General features: G+C 38.1%; 1 protein-coding gene across 6 annotated transcripts in view; it reads left to right on the forward strand.

Annotated features, from left to right (window-relative positions):
• The window catches only part of LOC131167891 (acetyl-coenzyme A synthetase, chloroplastic/glyoxysomal), a 124,223-nt gene that overhangs the window by 35,798 nt on the left and 67,170 nt on the right, over positions 1-21,255 (forward strand). For all 6 annotated transcript variants that reach the window (XR_009140174.1, XR_009140173.1, XM_058126946.1 and 3 more), the window contains exons 6-9: positions 14,936-15,018; positions 17,374-17,475; positions 17,554-17,642; positions 17,763-17,853. Coding sequence is in view for 4 of the 6 variants with exons in the window: in XM_058126946.1 (XP_057982929.1) it covers positions 14,936-15,018; positions 17,374-17,475; positions 17,554-17,642; positions 17,763-17,853 (365 nt within the window). In the remaining 2 variants the exon portion in view is untranslated. The remainder of the gene's footprint in view (positions 1-14,935; positions 15,019-17,373; positions 17,476-17,553; positions 17,643-17,762; positions 17,854-21,255) is intronic.

Raw genomic sequence — 21,255 nt, forward strand, 5'->3', positions numbered from 1 at the left:
AATAAAATATTTTCCTAACAAGTTAGTATTTTCAAATCGTTAATTAATGCATCTCTTGTGAGTATTTAAAGAAATAGTAAATTTTGTATCATTGTCATCTTCATCATAATCTTTCTGCTCTCTCGCCACATGGTATATTGAGAATAATTTATGAAAGAGAGGGAAAAAGTGAGAATAAAAAATAAAAAATAAAATAAATTTTTTGGTGTAACAGTCCTGTAGTGGTTACGTAACGGCCGTAGCAGCATTTACATAACGGTTGTGGTCCGTAAGGGCCGCTACAGCTGTGATTTTTCTTCCCACCAATTTTGCGGTGTGTAATGGTTTCGGTAACTCAAAAAACAATTACGCAACGGTATTACGTAACGGTCATGGCCGTTATTTAAAACCATGGATCAAAGTAGTATGGTATAGACTCAAAGAAGGTGACATCAACAAAGACACATAATCAATGTAAAGTACGGTTATAAGAATATAAGAATATCTAGAAAAAATATTTTTAATAGCATCAGGATCCAACTTATCCTTTCATGGAGTTAATTGATGGACAAAGGACACACAACCGAATAAACTAGGTGGATGGGAGAACAAAGGAGCTGTAGGGTTTGTGGAAGGAATCATAACATGTTTGAGGGAAAAAATCAGAAAAAAGCTGTCTGAAAATTGTCTCACACGTTGGCGCATGGGGTCGGGACTGTTGATAGTTGGCCGACTCGTGGGGGTGTATGGGGTTTGTTATTGGTTATTTTAGTCATTTGGTAGTATTTGTTTGTTAGTGTTAAGCTTATAAGTGAGAGTTAGTAAGGGCATTATGGTTATGAGAATGTGCTTGATATATATTATAAATTGATGAAGAGACCTATCACTGTGTTAGGTCCTCAATTTTACTCCAAATTGCAACATGGTATCAAAGCAAAATCCAACCTAAACCCTACTACCACCACCAATCAAACCCTAAACCCTACCACCAATCTAAACCCAAAACCTAGCAATCCTATGCAAGTCAGTTCGTATAGGAGGATCAACCACACTCCTACAACCTAGAAACAAGTCCAGGAAATGTAAGAAAACTCAGCCATTGCCAAAAAATTCCTTGGACATCGCTACCCATCTCAAAACCTTCAAAACCCTTCCATATTTCACAAAAGCAACCATATAACCAATAACGTAACTGTTTGATCTGTAGGTCTGAAAAACTCCATTGCCGGACAACCTCCTCACTTGCCCTCATGTGCTGACTAACTACTGGAAGTGCCGATCCGACACGCCAACACATGAGACGCTTTCTGCCCACCTTTTTTTTTGCATTTTTTTCTGCAAAATGTTTTAATTACTTCCTTAGACCATAATATCAAGCTGTTGGCCATGCTTTTTGTTAAAAAATCCAACCTTTTTTGACCATGCACTCATGGCAATCTGGTGGTGTTGTTTGGTATTAGTGAAGTCCATTGGTGAGTCTCTTTGGAGCAGTGGCAGTGTTCATGCATTGATTTTGTGGGGCTGTGGCTGTGTTATATTAGGTTGTTGGTGACTCGTATGTTGTTGTTTTGGTGGTTGGCCTTGTTCGTGGTTGTTTTGGTAAGTTCGATTATTCCTCTTGTTTGACATTGGTTTAGTTAGTGAGTGTTAGGATGGAGTCTATGAATCCCAAAAATATGTTTCCTTCATCACTGCCATAGATAACAACCGGAAAGTTGGATGGAAAGAATTATGTTCAATAGTCTAAGGCATGGTTTTAAATCGCGGTAGCAGGTAGCGTAACGTAACGGGAAACAGGAGTAGCGGATGTTACATAACGGGAAGCGGGTGTAACGGCCGTGAATTTTTTTGAAGCACGCACAACCTTGTGCATATTAGCGTACTTGCATGTTTTAAACTTTTAACCATTCTTAGAAAGGGTTTTAGTGTATTTTGGACCCTTTAGTTCGAGTAACTAAGTTATTTGGTAAGGGCAACAAGTTTACATTTGTTTTAAACCATCATTGATAGAAAATTACGTGTGTGCGCGTATTTATACTTCTCATTGTTCTTATCTATGATAAATTCTTACGTGTGCTAAATGAATTAATAAAATAAAATACATTATACACTCCATTAATCTATTAGACACATAAGACATACGAATAATATAAATATAAAATAGCTAGAAAAGAAAGAAGGTTGAAGTTGAAAAATAAAGAACATAAATATCACATTACTAATATTATTAAAAAAAAATTTTCCTAACAAGTTAGTATTTTGAAATTGTTAATTAATGCATCTATTGTGAGTATTTAAAGAAATAGTAAATTTTGCATCATTGTCATCCTCATTATAATCTTTTCCCCCTCTTGCAACTTGGTATATTGAGAATGATATATGAAAGAGAGAGAAAAAGTGAGAAGAAAAAGTAAAAAATAAAATATTTTTTTGGTGTAACAGTCCTGTAGCAGTTACGTAATGGCCGTAGTGGCCTTTACGTAACGGTCGCGGTCTGTAACGGCCGCTATGGCCGTGATTTTTCTTCCCACCGATTTCGCGGTGTGTAACGGTATCGGTAACCCAAAAAACCTTTACGTAACGGTTGCGGCCTTTATTTAAAACCATGGTCTAAGGGTCTAAGGTTGTTGGGGGTCTATTTAACAGATTTATGAAAATTTGACCCTTTGATTGTTTCCCTCTTGTGGACATCTATGGAACCCCAAATTGCACGGATATGCATGCATTTGGATGCATCCAAGGAGATTTGGGATTTATGTCAACTTGCTGTATTCCAGTATGTAGGAAAGTTTCAAATTTCTGTTATTGTGTAAATCTACTCTCCTTGATTATAGGAGAAATTTCTGTAATTATGTAAATAATGCTGCAAATCAGGCAGCATGCTGTTACTGAACATGTGCCTGAAACTCTGGCACCATGTTCCTGAATTTCTGACAGCATTTAGGTGCTGGAAACCTGCTTGAAAATATGGCACCCACTATGTAAACCCACTATGTAAATTGCTTCTATATAATGAAAGGAAACCCTATGGAAGGGATATTCAGACCAAAAATTCACATGGTATCAGAGCCTGCTGCTGCTTCTTTGCTGTTTTACTCCGGTTTTTAGATCAAAAACAGGTTTTTTTTTGCACTTTTCTGTTCAGCCTTCATTGCTGAAATTTCTTAGAAGCAGTTTCAGTTCTTTTCTTTTCGGCAGTTATAGCCTCTAAAACCTAGGCCTCACTGCCTTTACTCTGTTCAGCCTCCAGTATGTCTGAAATTTCCAAAACTTTACAGCGGTCATATTCCAATAAAAAATCTTGAGTATGGTGTGTATTGTAATAAGCCACGCCATGCCCGAGAAACCTGCTGGAAACTACATGGAAGACCAGCAAATTGGAAGAGCAGCAAACCTGGACCTGGAAACAAGCAAGTGATTCCTAGAGCAAATGAAGCCCAGACCAATTTTCTAAGTTCAGAGCAGATGGATCAGCTTCTTCAACGGCTGAAATCCAATCTGATATCTGGTACTTCTATTGGTTCCTTGGCCCAAATAGGTAATATGTCAAGTGCCTATTCCAGCTCTTTGTCCTCTGCACCATGGATTATTGATTGAGGTGCATCCTACCGTATGACTTGTATATCTCAATTGTTTCAATCTTATTATCCTTGTCCGGGTAATAAAAAGGTTAGGATTGCAGATGGGAGTCTTTCATCCATTGCAAGTGCTGGTTCAATTAGAATTTCCGGGAAAATTGAATTAATATCTGTCCTTCATGTTCCTAAACTTACTTGCAATCTTCTGTCTGTTAGTAGATTATCTCGTGATTCTAATTGTCGTATCATATTCTTTGATTCTCATTGTGAATTTCGGGACCAGAATTCGGGGGCGATGATTGGCAGTGCTAGGATGATCGATGGCCTTTATTATTATTTTGATGATACCCTATTCAGCAATAAACAAGCTCAGGGCTTGAGTGGTAGTACTAGTGCAATCCCTGTGCGTGATCAAATAATGCTTTGGCATATTAGATTAGGGCATCCTACTTTTTCTTATTTAAAATACTTGTTGCCTAATCTATTTAAAAATTTGAATTGTTCTTCTCTTCATTGTGACGTGTGTCATTTATCAAAAAATCATCGAGTTCCTTATATTTCAAAAGGCTACCGCATCAAAACCTTTTTATTTGATTCATGGTGATGTTTGGGGTCCCTCTAAGGTTACTACCTTTTCTGGAAAAAAAATGGTTTGTGACTTTTATAGATGATCATATTCGGATTTGTTGGGTATATTGGATGAATGAAAACTCTGAAGTTGAAATATTATTCAAGAATTTTTATAGTATGATCAAAAATCAATTTCTCACAAAAATAAGCATACTTCGTACGGATAATGGTACATAATATTTCAACCAAGTTTTGGGAAATTTTTTGAAAGAAAGAGGGATTCAACATCAATCCACTTGTCGTGACACCCCACAACAAAATGGTATCGTTGAAAGAAAAAATTGTCATTTACTTGAGGTTGCACGGGCTATAATGTTTTCTATGCATATTCCAAAATATTTGTGGGGGGATGCTATTCTAACTACTTGTTACCTTATTAATAGAATGCCTACCCATGTGTTGCTATATATCACTCCTTTGGCATGCCTAAAAAAATCTTTTCCTGATAATAGGATAATTTCTAATCTGCCTCTAAAAGTATTTGGATGCACTGTTTTTGTTCATATTCCAGGTCACCTTAGATCTAAACTTGATCCTAGGGCTGAAAAATGTGTTTCTTGGATATGCTCCCAATTAGTGAGGGTGTAAATGTTTTAATCCAAAAAAAAAAAAAATTCATATCAGTATGGATGTCGTTTTTGTTGAAAATCAGTCTTACTTTAACCAAACTTATCTTCAGGGCGAGAAAGAGAGTAGTGAAGATCAGTTTTGGCAAACTTCTATACCAATGCCTAATGTTTTCCTTGACATTGACATCCCTATACAAAACATTCAAGGAACTGAAATTTTAAATAGTGATAACACTGGAAATCCCAATCTGCCTATACAAAATACAAAGCATAAGGGAATCACAAACAAGGGGAGAATTGCTACAGAATGATCTCTCTTCTGAGCTTCGTGTTTATACTGGAGGTAGGTATCGTTCTAATACTAAGGACCATCCCACAATTTCAGAGCAGAATCAATCATCACCTCCAAAAACCAGTCATTTTGAAATCCTAGGTAATCCCTTCTACTACACTTCCTTTTGATCAATCTATTGACCTTGATGTACGTATAGCCAATAGGAAAGGAGTTAGAACCTGTACCACACACCCCATTGCCAAATATTTATCATACCATAGACTCTCTCATAATCATAAGGCCTTTACATCCAATATTTCTCACCTATTTGTTCTAAGGACCATTTAAGAAGCTATGGATCATCCGGATTGGAAGTTAGAAGTTCTTGAAGAGATGAATGCACTACGGAACAACGGTACTTGGGAAATTGTTGATTTGCCAAAGGAAAAGAAAACTGTAGGTTGCAAGTGGGTGTTTATAGTTAAATGCAAGGCTGATGGCAATATAGAGAGACGTGATGCAAGACTCGTTGCAAAAGAGTTTACACAAACATACAGAATCGACTATCAAGAAACTTTTGCTCCAGTGGCCAAGATAAACTCAATCCAAGTGTTACTCTCCTTAGCTCTACATTCTAACTGGCCCTTACACCAGTTGGATGCAAAGAATGCCTTTTTAAATGGAGATCTAGAGGATGGAGTGTTTATGGAATTACCACCAGGTTTTGAAGGTAATCATGGCAGAAATGAGGTATGTAAATTGAAAAAATCGTTGTATGGGCTCAAGCAATCTCGGAGAGCTTGGTTTGAACGCTTTGGGAAGGCTGTAAAGGGTCATGGTTACAGCCAAGGTCAAGCTAATCACACCATGTTCTATAAGCACTCAAGTGAAGGGAAGGTTGCTATTCTAATTGTCTATGTTGATGATATTATTTTGACAGTAATGACAGCAAGGAACTTGAGAAATTAAAAAAGATGCTTGCTAATGAATTTGAGATTAAAGACTTTGGTGACTTGAAGTATTTTCTCGGTATGGAATTTGCAAGGTCAAGAAAAGGTATTTTTGTTTCACAAAGAAAATACTTGCTTGGAGAAACAGGTTTACTAGGGTGAAAAGCAGCTGAGACACCTATAGAGCCTAATCTTAAACTACGAGCTGCGAAGCCTGAGGAAGTAACCAATAGAGACCAGTACCAAAGATTGGTTGGAAGGCTACTTTATCTATCACATACACGTCCTAACATAGCCTTTGCTATCAGTATGGTAAGCCAATTCATGCACTCACCAGGGCCTAACCACTTTGATGCAGTTTATAGAATCCTAAGATATTTAAAAGGAACTCCAGGAAAAGGTCTATTGTTTGAAGACCATAGACATCTACAATTTGAGGTATACACTGATGCAGATTGGGCTGGGAGTATAACTGATCGAAGATCAACTTCTGGTTATTGTGCCTTTGTTGGTGGAAATTTGGTTACATGGCGAAGCAAAAAACATAATGTGGTAGCTAGGAGTAGTGCAGAGGCAGAATTTAGAGCAGTTGCTCATGGAGTTTGTGAAGTGTTGTGGATTAAAATATTATTGGAAGTATTGAAAGTCACTAATCCGCTACCTATAAGACTGTATTGCGATAACAAATCTGCCATAGCCATTGCTCACAATCCAGTGCTTAATGATAGAACAAAACATGTTGAGGTCGACAAGCATTTTATAAAGGAGAAGCTGGACAGCGGACTGATTTGTTTACCCTATATCTCTACTACTGAACAAGTAGCAGATATACTTACAAAAGGACTACCAAAGAAGCAATTTGAAAACTTGATCGGCAAGCTGGCTATGGAAGACATCTTCAAACCAGCTTGAGCGGGAGTGTTGGAAAGTTTCAAATTTCTGTTATTATGTAAATCTACTCTCCTTGTATATAGGAGAAATTTCTGTTATTATGTAAATAATGCTGCAAATCAGGCAGCATGCGTGCACTGAACATGTGTCTGAAATTCTGGCACCATGTTCTTGAATTTTTGACAGCATTTAGGTGCTGGAAACCTGCCTGAAAATATTGCACCCACTATGTAAATTACTTCTATATAATGAAAGGAAACCCTATGAAAGGGATATTCAGACCAAAAACTCACACAGTAGCATTGCACGTATGTATGATTTATGCCCAAAGTACTTTCAATTACAATACGGAGATAGGAGTGTTATTGAGTATTTTGCAGAGATGAAGTGTATTCATGAGGAACTCAATATTGTATAATCTATAACTGTGGATGTTCGCGAGATGCAGAGGCAGAGGGAGCACATGACAAATCCTCGGGTTCAAGTGGGTTTCAAACTTGAGTTTGGAGCAGTCTGGTCTCAGATACTTGGTAGTGTAGAGTTGCTATCATTTGCTGATGTTTATTCTCATGTCCTTGGTGCTTCCTTGAGTCCACGTTCCCTTGCTTTTGCACATGGGTTTGAGAGAACAACCTTTGTTATGCAGGGTGATTTTGATTTTCAACCAAGTAGCTGTAGAAATTATCGAAGTCGTTCAAGTGGCTGTGGTGAAAGAGATGGATGAGGTAGAGGCAGTGCTTGCGAGTGCGTTCATTTTGGACAAGGAGGTCATACTACTGAGTGGTGTTGGGATCTCCACAGTAAACCTTCTTGTGTTCCCAATGCAACCACCACAGACTCCACACCTTTGGGGCCAAGTGGGGAGGAGCATACTCTATCTATCTCAAAGGAAGAGTATTCCAAATTCCAGCAGTGTCAGGTGCCCCAACAAGCTTCTTACCCCATTGCATCCATGGCCCAGACAAGTAACCCAACAACTTGCTTGTCACCCACTAGTTCTTGTCCAAGTCTTTAAGTTATAGATTCCATAGTCACTGATCACATGTATATCTAATTTGTTCTCTACTCTCCTGTGCTTTGAAGCTTACCTTGAGTTATTCTTGCCAACGGATCCACCACCGCTGTTGAGGGAATTCGGACTATAAATCCACTTCCTTTATTTCTCTTCCTTTGGTTTTGTATATTTCCAAGTTTTCTTCAATCTTAATTATTAGTTGGAAAGATCACCAAATCCATGAATTGTTTAGTAACATTCTTCTTTGATTCTATGGTAATTTGGGATTTGAATTAGGGGGATGTTTTTTTTGAAGAGGAGGAGGTAGGATTCAAATAGGTTTGCGTAGGAATGAGAAGGGTAGATTTATATGTATTGAGATTCTCTCTCCCATTGGTCAAAGTCAAGTCCTTTGAATTCTAGAAGGCACTCAGAATGATGGCATAAGTTTCTAGAAGCCTTGATAAAGTTGTCTATCATCCTTGAAGAAAGCCATAACATGAATTGTGCAAATTGTGGCTCCATGAACATCATTTGTCACGAGCAGAAGTTGGAGCAGCTGAATGCTTTTCACAGGCTCTTGGAAAATAGCTCATTCGCCGATGAAGTCAAAAATTTCTAGTAGAGGAGAATTTCTGGGAGGAATCTTTGACAGGGATTTTAACCCCTTATATAACAAGCTCCCGTGATTTGATTGTAGTTCATTTCCTGATGTTGGTAATGGGGATTGAAGACTTGGGTGTCTCTATAAAGGGTTGTGAAGAGTTGTTGGTAAATGGGTTGAGAAGGGTAAAAATATTGTGACCTCTGACTTTAGAGGTGGATCCAAGACCATTTGGCACTAAGGGAAGGGGTCTAAATGATTTGGGTTTCTTTTCTAGTGGCCAGGTGCGTAAGGTCGGCATATTGGAATTGGGGAAAATCTAATACAAGAGGTCAGACAGGTATGAGCTCATCTTCTACTATTCCCCAAAGAGTTTTAACAATTTGGCCGTATGAGCTAGCTACTAAAATCTAACCCATCTACTGCATGTTGTGCTACTGTTGCTTGTTAGATACAAGAGAGATTCTCCATCTTCCAATCCTTGGATAATTGATTCAGGTGCAGAATTGGAGGTAAATGATATAAACATATTGAAGCTTCGAACCTTTTATATGTAATAGGTTTGAGAATGATTGCTTTTGGAAGTCAGGAAATTAGAGTGGATGGTGGTAAAAGTGAAGGAAAAGGGCCAAAGAGGATTGAAAATTTGAAATGTTTCATTGCATTATGCTGGGATGGGTCTCAAGTACTGAATGATATGTAGTTTTTTTTTGGTCACTTTTTGTGCTTTTATTTCTCATTTTCTTGATTAGCCTTGAAGATTTGTCTTCTGTTAGCTTGTCTTCCTTTCCCACCTCTCTGTAGTGAAAATGAAGGACAGGCAGGAGCGGAAAACTTTCATTGGAGAGCCAATTGGAAGGCTAAAGCTCCAAACAAGATGTCTTTTTTTTTTTTTTCTCTCTCCCTTAGAAAGAATCTTGGGGAAGAATTATTTACTATGGGAACCTGTTGGGGTTCTTTACTATAAATAGATGTTTTGTGTTAAGATTGAGAAGAGACAGCGAATCAGCCTTTTTTTACACTGCAAATGGGTGAAGCTGTTAAGGTTTTGTACAGTTTGGTTTTTATGTTTATATGGTAATCAGTTGGGTGGCTGTAGGAAAGGAGGAGCAAGAACTCTTGGCATGGAGGGTTCTATGTGCTGAAAAATGGATAAAAATATATGAGATGCCATTTCTTGGCACAACTGGTTAGCCTTGAGAGAGAAATGCTAGAACTTTTGAAGGAGTGGAAACCACTATGAAGAAGTTAGAAGGAAAGTGGTTTAGTGTCTTATTTTTGGCTCAGTGGATATTTTTTTTAGTAGTTTTGACTCCTTTTTTTAGTTTTTGATGGTTTTATTCTGGGAGATGAAGTCCATATTGCAATACATATATATCTTATTTATTCAAAAAATCGTTATCGTTTACGGTAAGCTTGGCTCCAACCTTTGCCAAATGTATGAGTGGTGTAGGCCAAAAGGGGTTCCCTTGATGACAGCTAAATATGGAAATTGGTTTTTCTCTTTATATATTTAGGCAGATGTAGGAGAAAAATTCGGAACACCACTTTTATTGGATAAGAAAAGTTATATTAACATCTATTAAAAGAGACAGTAAGGGGTAGAACAAGAAGTCCTCCAAAGAACAAAAGTTGACAAAAGCAAACAAACAGAGAATTACAATAATGTTGCTTGCCTTTCCATTGCTGTTCCATTTCCTTTTTCTTGTTCTTGTTCTTGTTTTTCTTTGTTATATTCTTACCTTTATTTTTTGTTTGTTTCCTGAATTTACTTCCCATTTTCAATTTTTGTCAAATCAATAATATGCACATCTTAATGAACCTTCAAAAATGCGAAAATTTCTTCAAAGCCATATCTAAACTATTCTTCACACACTTGTGTCAAATATTTTGTGAATGGCCAAATGTATTGGCCTTGAGTTCTGTATATTATATATTGATTTTACAAGAATGCTAATACATGGAAAGTAAATAAGGTCTAGCATGATTCTAGCCCTATACAAGTAAACTATAATCTGGCAAGCCCTATACATGTAAACTAAATATATGCTAACTTACAAAATAATGAATTGAAATATAAGGAAATAAATGTGGGCTGAAGTAAGGAAATATGTGAGAGACCCAAGATCTTTCATATGAAAGGACTCTAAGAGATGAGTCTTGAGCTGAGCAAGTAAAGCAGAATCGGAACCACTAATCACAATATCATCAACATAAACCAAAAGAACAACAATACCCATGTCTGATTTCTGAAGAGACAATGATGTGTCATACTTGCTCTGCTTGAATGAAAATTATAATAAAGTGGTGCGGAATTTATCAAACCAGGCCCTCAGAGCTTATTTAAGACCATAAAGAGAACGACAAAGCTTACACAGATGTGAAGTCGAAGAGGGAAACAAGCCCAGGGGTGGCTTCATATAAATACACTCTTTAAGATCCCCATGAAGAAAAGCATTCTTGACATCCATCTGATGTAGTGGCCACTCACTAGAAGTAGCAATAGTCAGAATCGTACGAATAGTAGTCATCTTAGCCACATGAGCAAAGGCCTCGTCATAATTGACACCATATTCTTGATTATTCTCAAGTGCAACCAGGCGAGCTTTGTAACGATCCAGATGTCCATCAGATTGGACATTGACCGAGTAAACCCATTTACAACCTAGAGGAACAATGGTGGGAGGACAAGGCTCAATGTCCCAGGTGTGATTGGCCTCTAGAGCGGCATTCTGCATAGCTTGTCGCCAACAATCATGCTTGGCAGCGTGTGAGTAGGAAGTGAGAATATCTAAATTGGACAATGCAACAGGTAAAAGCTGAAACGGAGTTACCAAAACTTGAAGAGGGAAACCCATACTTGTCCAGGGGTACAAACACTTGAGAAGAGCGATGTACCAAAGGCTCTGGAGGTGCTGCAACTGACTGAATCTGGAGCGTGGTAGGATCAGATATTGGAAGAGATTGTGGGCGGGGGCGCCGTGTATACACAATACCTAGTTTAAAACGAGAATTGACTGGATGAGGATCTGAGAACTACTCCTCAAAGGAGGGGAGCATCACAGTAGGTGAGGAGGGTACAGAGGACACAGGAAAGAAATGTTGATTTTCAAAGAAAATAACATTCCTAGAAATGCGTGTATGATGTAATGTAGGATGATAGCGAACAAATCCCTTTTGACACACATTGTATCCCAAGAATGTACATCGAATAGATTGAGCAGATAATTAATGACGCTTATGAGGAGGTAAATGAACAAAACATACACAACCAAAGGTACGGAGGTTATCGTAACTAGGTTGCTTAGCAAATAAACGGAAATAGGGAGACTTCATGTCTAAGACTTGAGAAAGTAAACGATTAATCAAGTAAGTAGCAGTTTTTAGAGCCTCAACCCATAACAAGGATGGAACAGAGGATTCCAGCAAGAGAGTACGGACCACATCTAGGAGATGACGATTTTTCCGTTCGGCTACTCCATTTTGTTGGGGAGTAGCAGGACATGAACGTTGATGAATAATGCCTTTAGAAGACAAAAATTCTTGAAACTCTATAGACATATATTGACCACCAGAATCTGTGCATAATGTCTTAATAGAAGCAGATAATTGATTGTCAACATATGCTAAAAACTCAATGAAAGTACGAAAAACCTCAGATTTAGAGCGAAGAAAGTAGACCCAAGTAAATTTGCTATGGTCATCAATGAAAGTCGCATAGTATTTAAATTTTTCATGTCAACTAACCAGGGAAGGTCCTCAAACATCACTATGGATAAGCTCAAAACACTAAGAAACTCTACTAGCATGCAAAGGGAAGGGAAGAGTTTTGCTTTTATCAAGTTTGCAAGAGGCACACTCCAGAGATAAACAAGAACATTCTTTATTACCAAGTAGACCAGAGTTCAATACATGAGATAAGATCTGAGTATTGGAATGGCCTAAACGACGATGCCACACCATACTAAGATCATAAACATTATTACAAGCAAAAAAACTTAATAGAAGAAATTGGAGAACGTGCTGGAACGAGCAAAAGTAGTGAAAACAAGCGCCCCACTTTAGGTGCCTTTGCGATCGGCTCCCTCGTTACTTGGTCCTGCACAACACAACCATTACCAAAAAAATTAACAGCACAATTGTTATCAACTAATTGACCAACAGAAATAAGATTCGTGGAAAGATGAGGAGCAAGAAACACATTAGTGAACTTGGAAGAGGCATCTCCGACAGCAGCTATTGGCAAAGAACTGCCATTGGCAATCTGTATAGCAGATTGACCAGTGTAGGGACGAACATGACACAAGGTAGTGAGATTATTCGTCATGTGATTACAGGCACTCGAGTCCACATACCAGAGATTAGTAGAATTGTTACTTTAGAGCTCCATTGCTGATAATGCTGAAATTAGCATCCGTTGCACCATTTCGGGTGTGCAGAATGCGCAGGCGGCCCTCGTTGTTGAGCGGCATAAGCCACATGGACAGACCTGGAACTACCATGAGATTGTGCCCGAGTAACTTGAGTACTAAGCCGTTGTTCCTCACGAAGTAACTCACCAAAACAAACATCTAGAGAAGGAACAGGAGAGCGATTTAGCAGAGATGAGCGAACAGATTCATACTTAGGGCAGAGTTTCATAAGAAACTAATCACAATGACTAGTCTCGTGAAGACGTTGAAAAATGGGAAGAGAAGCCACAGGAACATCCGCAGTAACCAGATTAGAACATTCATTCCAAAGAGTCAGAAAGCTCAAATAATAGTCTTGGATGGAATGATTGTCATGTTGAAACATGACAATCACATGCTCTAACTAAAAACGACGGGCACTGTTATCTTGATGATATACTGTTTTTAAATAAGTTCACATGGATTGAGCGGTGCGATAAGGTTGCAAGTTGGGGACAATATGTAGCTCAACCGAGCCAAGAAGCCAAAATATAATCTGAGCATCAAGCACAGCCCATGAAGGACAAGCTGCGGACTCCTTGGATTTATCAGGATTGGGTGCACAATCCGTGCCATCAATATGACCCCAAAGATCTTTTCCCTTCAGGAAAACTTCAAACTGAAAAGCCCATGTAGAATAATTGTTGCCCGTAAACTTGGCACATGCAGGTGTGGAGTCCATGCTAAATAATGGAGAAAATTGAGAAGCCCAAAAAAAAACAGACTGTGCTGAAAGAAACAGACCACCAGAAAATCTAGAAGCCCAAAATAAACAACGCAGGTACAAAGAAAAACCAAGAACAACCTCCCTGCACTAAAAAATTAAATCTTGGACCAAAAAAACTTCACTTAAAATTAAATCTTGAACCAAAAACCTGCTGTGCCGAGAAGATAAGTTCCAGAAACAGCAACAGAAAGCTGTTGCCTGCTTGCCAAGAGTCACAAACAGCAACAGAAACTGGAGAAATAAGTGGCAAACCAGAAACCTGCTGTGCCTGCTTGCTGAAAGTCAAAAGCCTGCTTGCCGAGAGTCAAAAACAGCAACAGAAACTGGAGAAATAAGTGGCAAACCAGAAACCTGCTGTGTCTGCTTGCTGAAAGTCACAAACAGCAACAGAAAACTGTTGCCTGCTTGCTGTGAATCACGAGGACATAAACTGGAGAAATAAATGGCAACCCAGAAATCTGCTGTGCCGACAGCCACGCAGCCACAGAAGTACCGAAAGAACAGAGAAAAATTCCAGAAGAGAAAACAAAACCACAACAGCCACGAAACCGGGAAGACAAAAAATCGAAGGGAAAAAAGACCTAGCAGTCGGCTGGCTCTGATACCATGTCAAAAATTTTGTTAGTGGCCAAATGAATTGGCCTTGAGTTCTGTATATTATATATAGACTTTACAAGAATGCTATACATGGATAGTAAAAAAGGTCTAGCATGATTCTAGCCCTATACAAGTAAACTATAATCTGTCAAGTCCTATACATGTAAACTAAATATATGCAACTATACAAAATAATGAATTGATATATAAGGAAATAAATGTGGGCTAATGTAGGGAAAGAAATTTTTTGCTTTGCTGTTTCCTGTTCCGTTGACAACTTGAACCAATGGACAACCTCCCAGATCTAATTTCTTCAGTAAAACATTGAATTTGAAGCATTCATGCATCATGCTGTTCTTTTGGGTTCTCAGATGCTCCATAAGATTTTCTTTATTTTCATTGAAATAGAAACATTCTGAAACTTTTTGATGGAATGGTTTTAAAAATTCACTACCATGGTTGGAGATCAATCAGTTTAGTTGGCCATTTAGGCTTGTGCTGTGTGATGCTCATATGGCTAGCCCAGGTTGATGCAAGGTGGAGTTGAGCTATTTGGTGTATACATTGCTAGCGCAAACTCTGGTACAATAGCTGCTATGAATAAGTTGCTGCAGAAGTTGTGTATGTTCTTTATACTTATGATTCCCTTTTTTCTTCCCCATTACATGTATTGGTTTTTCATTTTTGGCAGGTAAATGCCTGACCTATGAAAATCAATCTGCCATGAAGAGGGAAGCTACACAGTGGCAGGAGGGAAGGGATATTTGGTGGCAGGTGAGTGAGAACATGTTCTCTATTATATAATGTATGTTCGTATGAAAGACAAAATGCTTAGTTTATCTTTATGGCATAGACAATGCTTTATCTGTCTTCATGACACGGTCATGACATTTTTTTTTTATAAAAAATAAATTGTGTTAAGATAGGAGAAGAAATTGCAATATAAAAGAGAGGACAAGAAATCCTCTAGAAAAAATGATAACAGAAAACTGGAAAAAAGAAACTAATTGTGAATAACCCAGGCCTATTACCATCTTCTACCTTTGACTAGCTCATCCTTTCCCTAGCTGCTGTGGTCACATGCCTATATTTTCCCCAGCACCCTTGTAGTCACTGTTCTCTGCGAGTACATGGTTCATCACTTCAACAAATTTAGAGCAAACAAGAACATTTTCAAATTTAGAGCAAACAAGAACATTTTCAAATTTTGAGCAAACGAGAGCATTTTTGGACAACACAGCTTCCTTCCACAATTTAGCTCCTTGATGCATAACAGATGCAGTGCCTTTCACCTTAGGAGAGCCTTCTCTGTTACTTCCAACACCAATTGGAGCTCTTCTGCGAAATTCCTCCATCCACAACCATGATGCCCTCCTGGAATAAAAACAGTAAATCTCTTGCGTGTCCACCCCAACCCTATTTCTACACTTACCTGGCTTTGTTGACCTAATTGCCATCCAGTATTCAAGCCTTCCAAATCTCACCTGCAAGAAACTACCCATCTTCCAAGCACTTAGGACAGGCCTTCCACTGTTCTATAATCCATCATGCTGCCTTCATAGAAACCCTAGCCCAACAAACACATACTCGGTTGCTCTACATCAGAAACTAGAATCCACCATTCTCCACTTTCTCTAGCTACAAATTGAAGGATTTGTTTTTGATCTGAACGGTACAGCAAACACAATCTATCATAGCAGGAAAACACATAGCTAAACAAATTGTCCAGGGAAAAGGAGCTTTGAAAGAGGAGGGGTGGGGGTGGGGGTGAGGGTGTCATATTCTCGGCATGACGACAACATAAAAAATGTTTTTATTAAAATTTCATATCTGCATTGCATATTTGTCTTGCATAAATGTCTACAACCACGGTTTACTCCTGGAATAGAGCTGTAAATCTATTATTATTTTACCCCAACCCTATTTCCAGGAATTTAATAGTTTAGTTATCATAATTGCCATCCAGTAATTGACCCTCCCAAACTCCCAAATGTCATTTTCCTCAAGAAACTACCCAATCGCCCAACCACTTACAACAAGCCTTCTATGGTTCTACAATCCATCTTGCTGCCTCCACAGAATCCCTATTTCAATGATTATGTGCTGGGTTTCTCTCTACTTTTCGCACTTTCTCTAGTTACGGATCTCCAGATTTGCCTTCGATCTGGACAGTACGGTGAACGCAATTGTTTCTCATGAAAAGAAACACCACATCTAAACAAATTGGAAAGGGAATAGGAGCTTCGAGAGGGCAGAGAGGAGAGGAGGCGAGCAAGAGTAAGAACACTATATTCTTGACATGTCCACACCATAAAAATGGTATAATCAAAGTTCATATCTGCATTGCATGGTTGTCTTGAATAAAAGTCTACAACTGCAAATCCTCGGTACTTCCTTGATTCCATGCCAACCTTATTTCAGGAACTTATCCAATTTTGTTGATCTAATTGCGATACATTATTTGACCCTTGCAAATCTTGTTTTCTGAAAGAAAATGCCCAATCCCTGAACGACTGAGGACATGCCTTCTGAAATTCATCTTGCTGTCTGCACAGAAACTCCAACCCAGTGATTACATGCCTGGTTTCTCTCTAACAGTAACAAGAACCCACTCTTTCTCACTTTTTCTAGTTGCAACCAAAGGGGATTTCCTTTTTGTATGGACAGCAAAGCAGGCACATTCATCTCATGGTGAGAAAATACCATAATTAAACAAATGCAACAGGAAATGGGAGGGAAAAGAAGCTTCAAGAGAGGGGAGGAGAGAGTTGAGAGCGAGCAGGAGTAGGAGAGGGAGCACATATTCCTGACGTGATCACAACATAAAAATGGTATCATTAGAATTCATATCTGCATTGCATATCTGTTTTGCATAAATGCGTACTTATCTCCATGAAGTTGATTAAGTAACAATTGTAAATGTTACTTTTGAAGTAAAGTGCAGTTTTTTTTTTTATAAATATTTTCTGGGCAGCTAAATTTTGCAATTTGTATTAAAATGTCAGGTGGTTTAATGCTTGCTTGCATAATTTTGATAATCAACTTGACAATATGTTTTATTCTCCTATAATATATAATGTTTTTGCATTCAAAGAACTCACATTTTGGGCGTAAATGATTGTCTTCCAGGATGTTGTTCCCAAATATCCAACCACTTGTGCAGTAGAGTGGGTCGATGCAGAGGATCCACTGTTTTTGCTATATACAAGTGGGAGCACAGGAAAGCCTAAGGTATTTAAGTCCATAGGCTAACTATTTCTTTTTTCCTTATGCTGCTTTTTCAATTGCATGTTAATTTTATTTTGACAGGGTGTTCTGCATACTAGTGGTGGATATATGATTTACACTGCAACAACCTTCAAATATGCATTTGACTACAAACCATCTGACATATACTGGTAGTCTTGAAAATTCAACTTTTTCTTAGAATTATATACAAATTTTTTATTGGGAATCAGTTTTAATAATTTCATAAATAGCTGCTGTAAGCTAATGTATAGTTCTTTTCCTGATTTTAGGTGTACAGCTGACTGTGGTTGGATTACTGGACACAGCTATGTTACATATGGACCTATGCTCAATGGAGCAACTGTTGTCATTTTTGAAGGGGTAACAAATCAATGAAACTTATGTGATAATCACTTCCATCACATCCAAGATGGGGAAACAAATTGTTTATTTTTTTAGATAATAAGAGATGCTATATTAGATAGAAAGAAGATAAGGTACAACGTACGGGGACAAGGAGTCCACCAAATAACAAGAAGAAATACCATCAAAGAAAAAAGAGAAAAGGAAAAAGAAAGAAAGCAAATAACTCGAGATCACAAAATAACATTAGACAAAACTAACCAAGGAAACCCTTTTCAAACCCTTGCCATCATAATTTACCAAGCTCTTCAAATTCGCTAATTCTCTTTGACCATTCATCTTTTGAATTTTTCCATTATCCAATCACACTTCATTTCCTTTAAAATCAGTCACCTTTAAATCCATTTTGTCCAAAAGATCTTCAGCTTCTACTAGTGTAGATTTTTAACCAACTCAGCATTTTCAAAAATAGACACTCCCTCCTAACCTTCCAGTGGGGGAGGATGAACATAAGATAAATCCCCTAATTCGTCACACGAATCAGAAATATGACCATATTGTTCTTGAATCTCATCCAACAACAACCCCCCACCACAGTTGAATTCGCTAATATCGCCACTCTTTGAATCTGAAAAATCCCCAATTTCTTTGCATGAGAGTCTTCCACTATGCCAAATTCTCCTTTAGTCTCCTGCTTTATATCTTTGGCTCTGACTAACCAGATTTTTCTCTCTTATCATCAAACACCTTCCTCATCTTCGCACCCCTACGACCTGTCTTCCAATGGGCTTAAACCTTGTTGCCTTAAAAGCTGTTAGAATTTGGACAAAAAACATCAGAATTGCCCCCCACTCCCCCAGGCAGCTTGTTATTTTTTAATCCTTTGCACCCCACCATTTAATCCCTCTTTGATACCAGTCTCATTTTCTATTCTTTAACGTCATAGTCTTGTTTGAAAACTAACCAACCGATATTTTGGTTTTGTTCCCAAACTTGATCAATTTGATTTGTATCTTGGAGAGCTAGGACCTGTGAAAGAAGTCCAATATCAGAAGGTATAGAGTCCTCACTAATCGCTCCTAGATTTCGGGCCTGCCCGTTATTTGGGTCTTGCAAGGAAGTACCTGAATCACTTTGTTCCTTCATTGTGGAGCCCAAAAGATGTAATCCCCTTAAACTCCATATTAATGCCCACATCAAAATTGCCTAACATTGGGCCTGCTAAAAAATTAACCTTGTTTATACAAGAGAGAAGTACAACCAGGTCCAACACAAGAAAAAAACCAATCAGCCCACTCCTCTTTGCAATCTCCTCCCTAAAACCAACCCTAGCTTCCTTCGAGAGAAGTGCAATTCCTACTGGAGTCCTAGCTTACTTCACATTTTGGTTGTTTGATTCTGGTCGGTTAGTGTTGGAACCTGTTGTCGAGAACCCATAATCCTTCGTCTATATCGCACCTAATTCCAAAAATTTTCCCACCTTTGTCCACTTAATAGTCAACCAATTCTATGGGATACTCTTGCACATAAATTGAAATCCTTTGCCCATTTGACCGAAAATTGACAATCCATCTGGGAACTGGGATGTTGCCTCTCACGAAAACCTAACCCACCTATTTTGGACAACTTATTCTCAACCACAAGCAATGACAAAAGCCCCCTTCCTTTGTTTGAGCTCAAATTGAAGGATTTTCCTTCAATCTGTAATGTTCGATTCAACATACCGTACAATAGTAAGCTTCATAGCAATGTACATAAATTGTTACGTGAGAAAGGGAGAGAGAGAGAGAGAGAGAGAGAGAGAGAGAGACCCCTCTAAGCCTTGAAGATGACCTTTGATGAAAAAGCTTTGACCTTACTAGGGCTTTGAGAAGTTGAAGCTACGAACTTGTAGTCTTGCACACAATAGCTTTCCACTACCTTCTGATGAGCTTATCACTTTACCAGCTGGGAAGTACTAAAGATAAAGAACCGAAGAAGAAAAATCTTCCTCCGACGTGTCACTACTTTTAGTTTGTCACTGCTATAGAGACTCCTCTAGTCATCCAAGCACTGCTTGCCCTAGGGAGATTTATGAGAGAGGGAGGGAAAGTAGTTTTCTGAGAGAGAGAGATCCCAGGAGCACTGCTAGGCTAGAATTGGAGCATCGTTGGCTACATTCGAAACCCTAGGGTAGATTTGTGAGAGGTGTCTCCCCATGTGAGTTCTTTCTTATTGAAACCCCACTTGTTCATCCCACACAATATTGTCGTACAGACTGTCTCCCCATAGTATTATCCTTCAACACAATGTTGGAATTCTGTGAGTTCTTTCTCATTGAAACCCCACTTGTCCGCCCCACACAAAACTGTAGTACAATCTGTAATCATGGTCTTAAATTTCCACAAAATTGTCAACATTTCTGCGAAAATTTTTGCTTTGCAACTTCCACCACCCTCGAGTAAATTTTTTTCTTACAAAATTTCTATTGAAATTTTCATGAATAATCCATATCACTTTTGCTTTTATTGTAACAAAATATTCCCCTTTTATGTTGAAATGGCTCGTATCAATAGTTATGATTTTACGTATGGACAATTGTTGAATATCTTGTTCACTAACAAGAAAATATTTTCTTTTTGCGTCGATGTAAAAAAAAAAACATGCTTTTTTGGAGAGAGATACTATTTCACCAATCGAGTCATATGTATCTAATAGATTCATACCTAATGATTTTGAACAAAGTGGTGGCGAAATGTATAACCTGTACAAATCTTTCCATTTTCCAATTCGTACCTATCTATTTGTTCATAGAGCTATTTACTTGATTGCAGACATATCTGGAACATCTCTAACAAAGGGACAAATACTCAATTTTTGAAAGAACTTAGTTTCAACCTCTCTCAGATATGCATCTTTTTGATTCAGAAGGGAATAACTTGCATCAATATCTCAATTTCAATTCAAACATGAGTTTGATTCACACTCCACATTCTGAGAAATATTTGCCATATGAAAAGGGGAAAATAGTGTCTTTGTCTTAAGAAAGGGGTTGAGAAAGAAGATGTTTAGAACCTTTCAACAAGATAGTGTTTTTTCAACTCTCTCAAAATGGAATCGATTCCAAACATATATGAGATAGTTCCTTACTTCGATAGGGTATAAATATATAAATTTGATATTTTCATATAGTTTTTCAAACCTATTGCTGATACTAAGTAGCAGTAAAAGATTTGTATCCATTTTTCTTGATATTATGCATGGATTGGATATATCTTGGCAAATTCTTCAGAAAATAATGAGTCACCATTGATATTGACACATCTAAGATCGCCAAATGTTTGGGAATTCCTCTATTCAATCCATTTCCTTATTGTTCTTGGATATCTCATTCGTACACGTCTTCTCTTTGTTTCCAAGCCTTTGTAGACAGAGTTCAAA

Source organism: Malania oleifera, chromosome 11, assembly GCF_029873635.1.
Source record: "Malania oleifera isolate guangnan ecotype guangnan chromosome 11, ASM2987363v1, whole genome shotgun sequence".
Classification (NCBI taxonomy): domain Eukaryota; kingdom Viridiplantae; phylum Streptophyta; class Magnoliopsida; order Santalales; family Ximeniaceae; genus Malania; species Malania oleifera.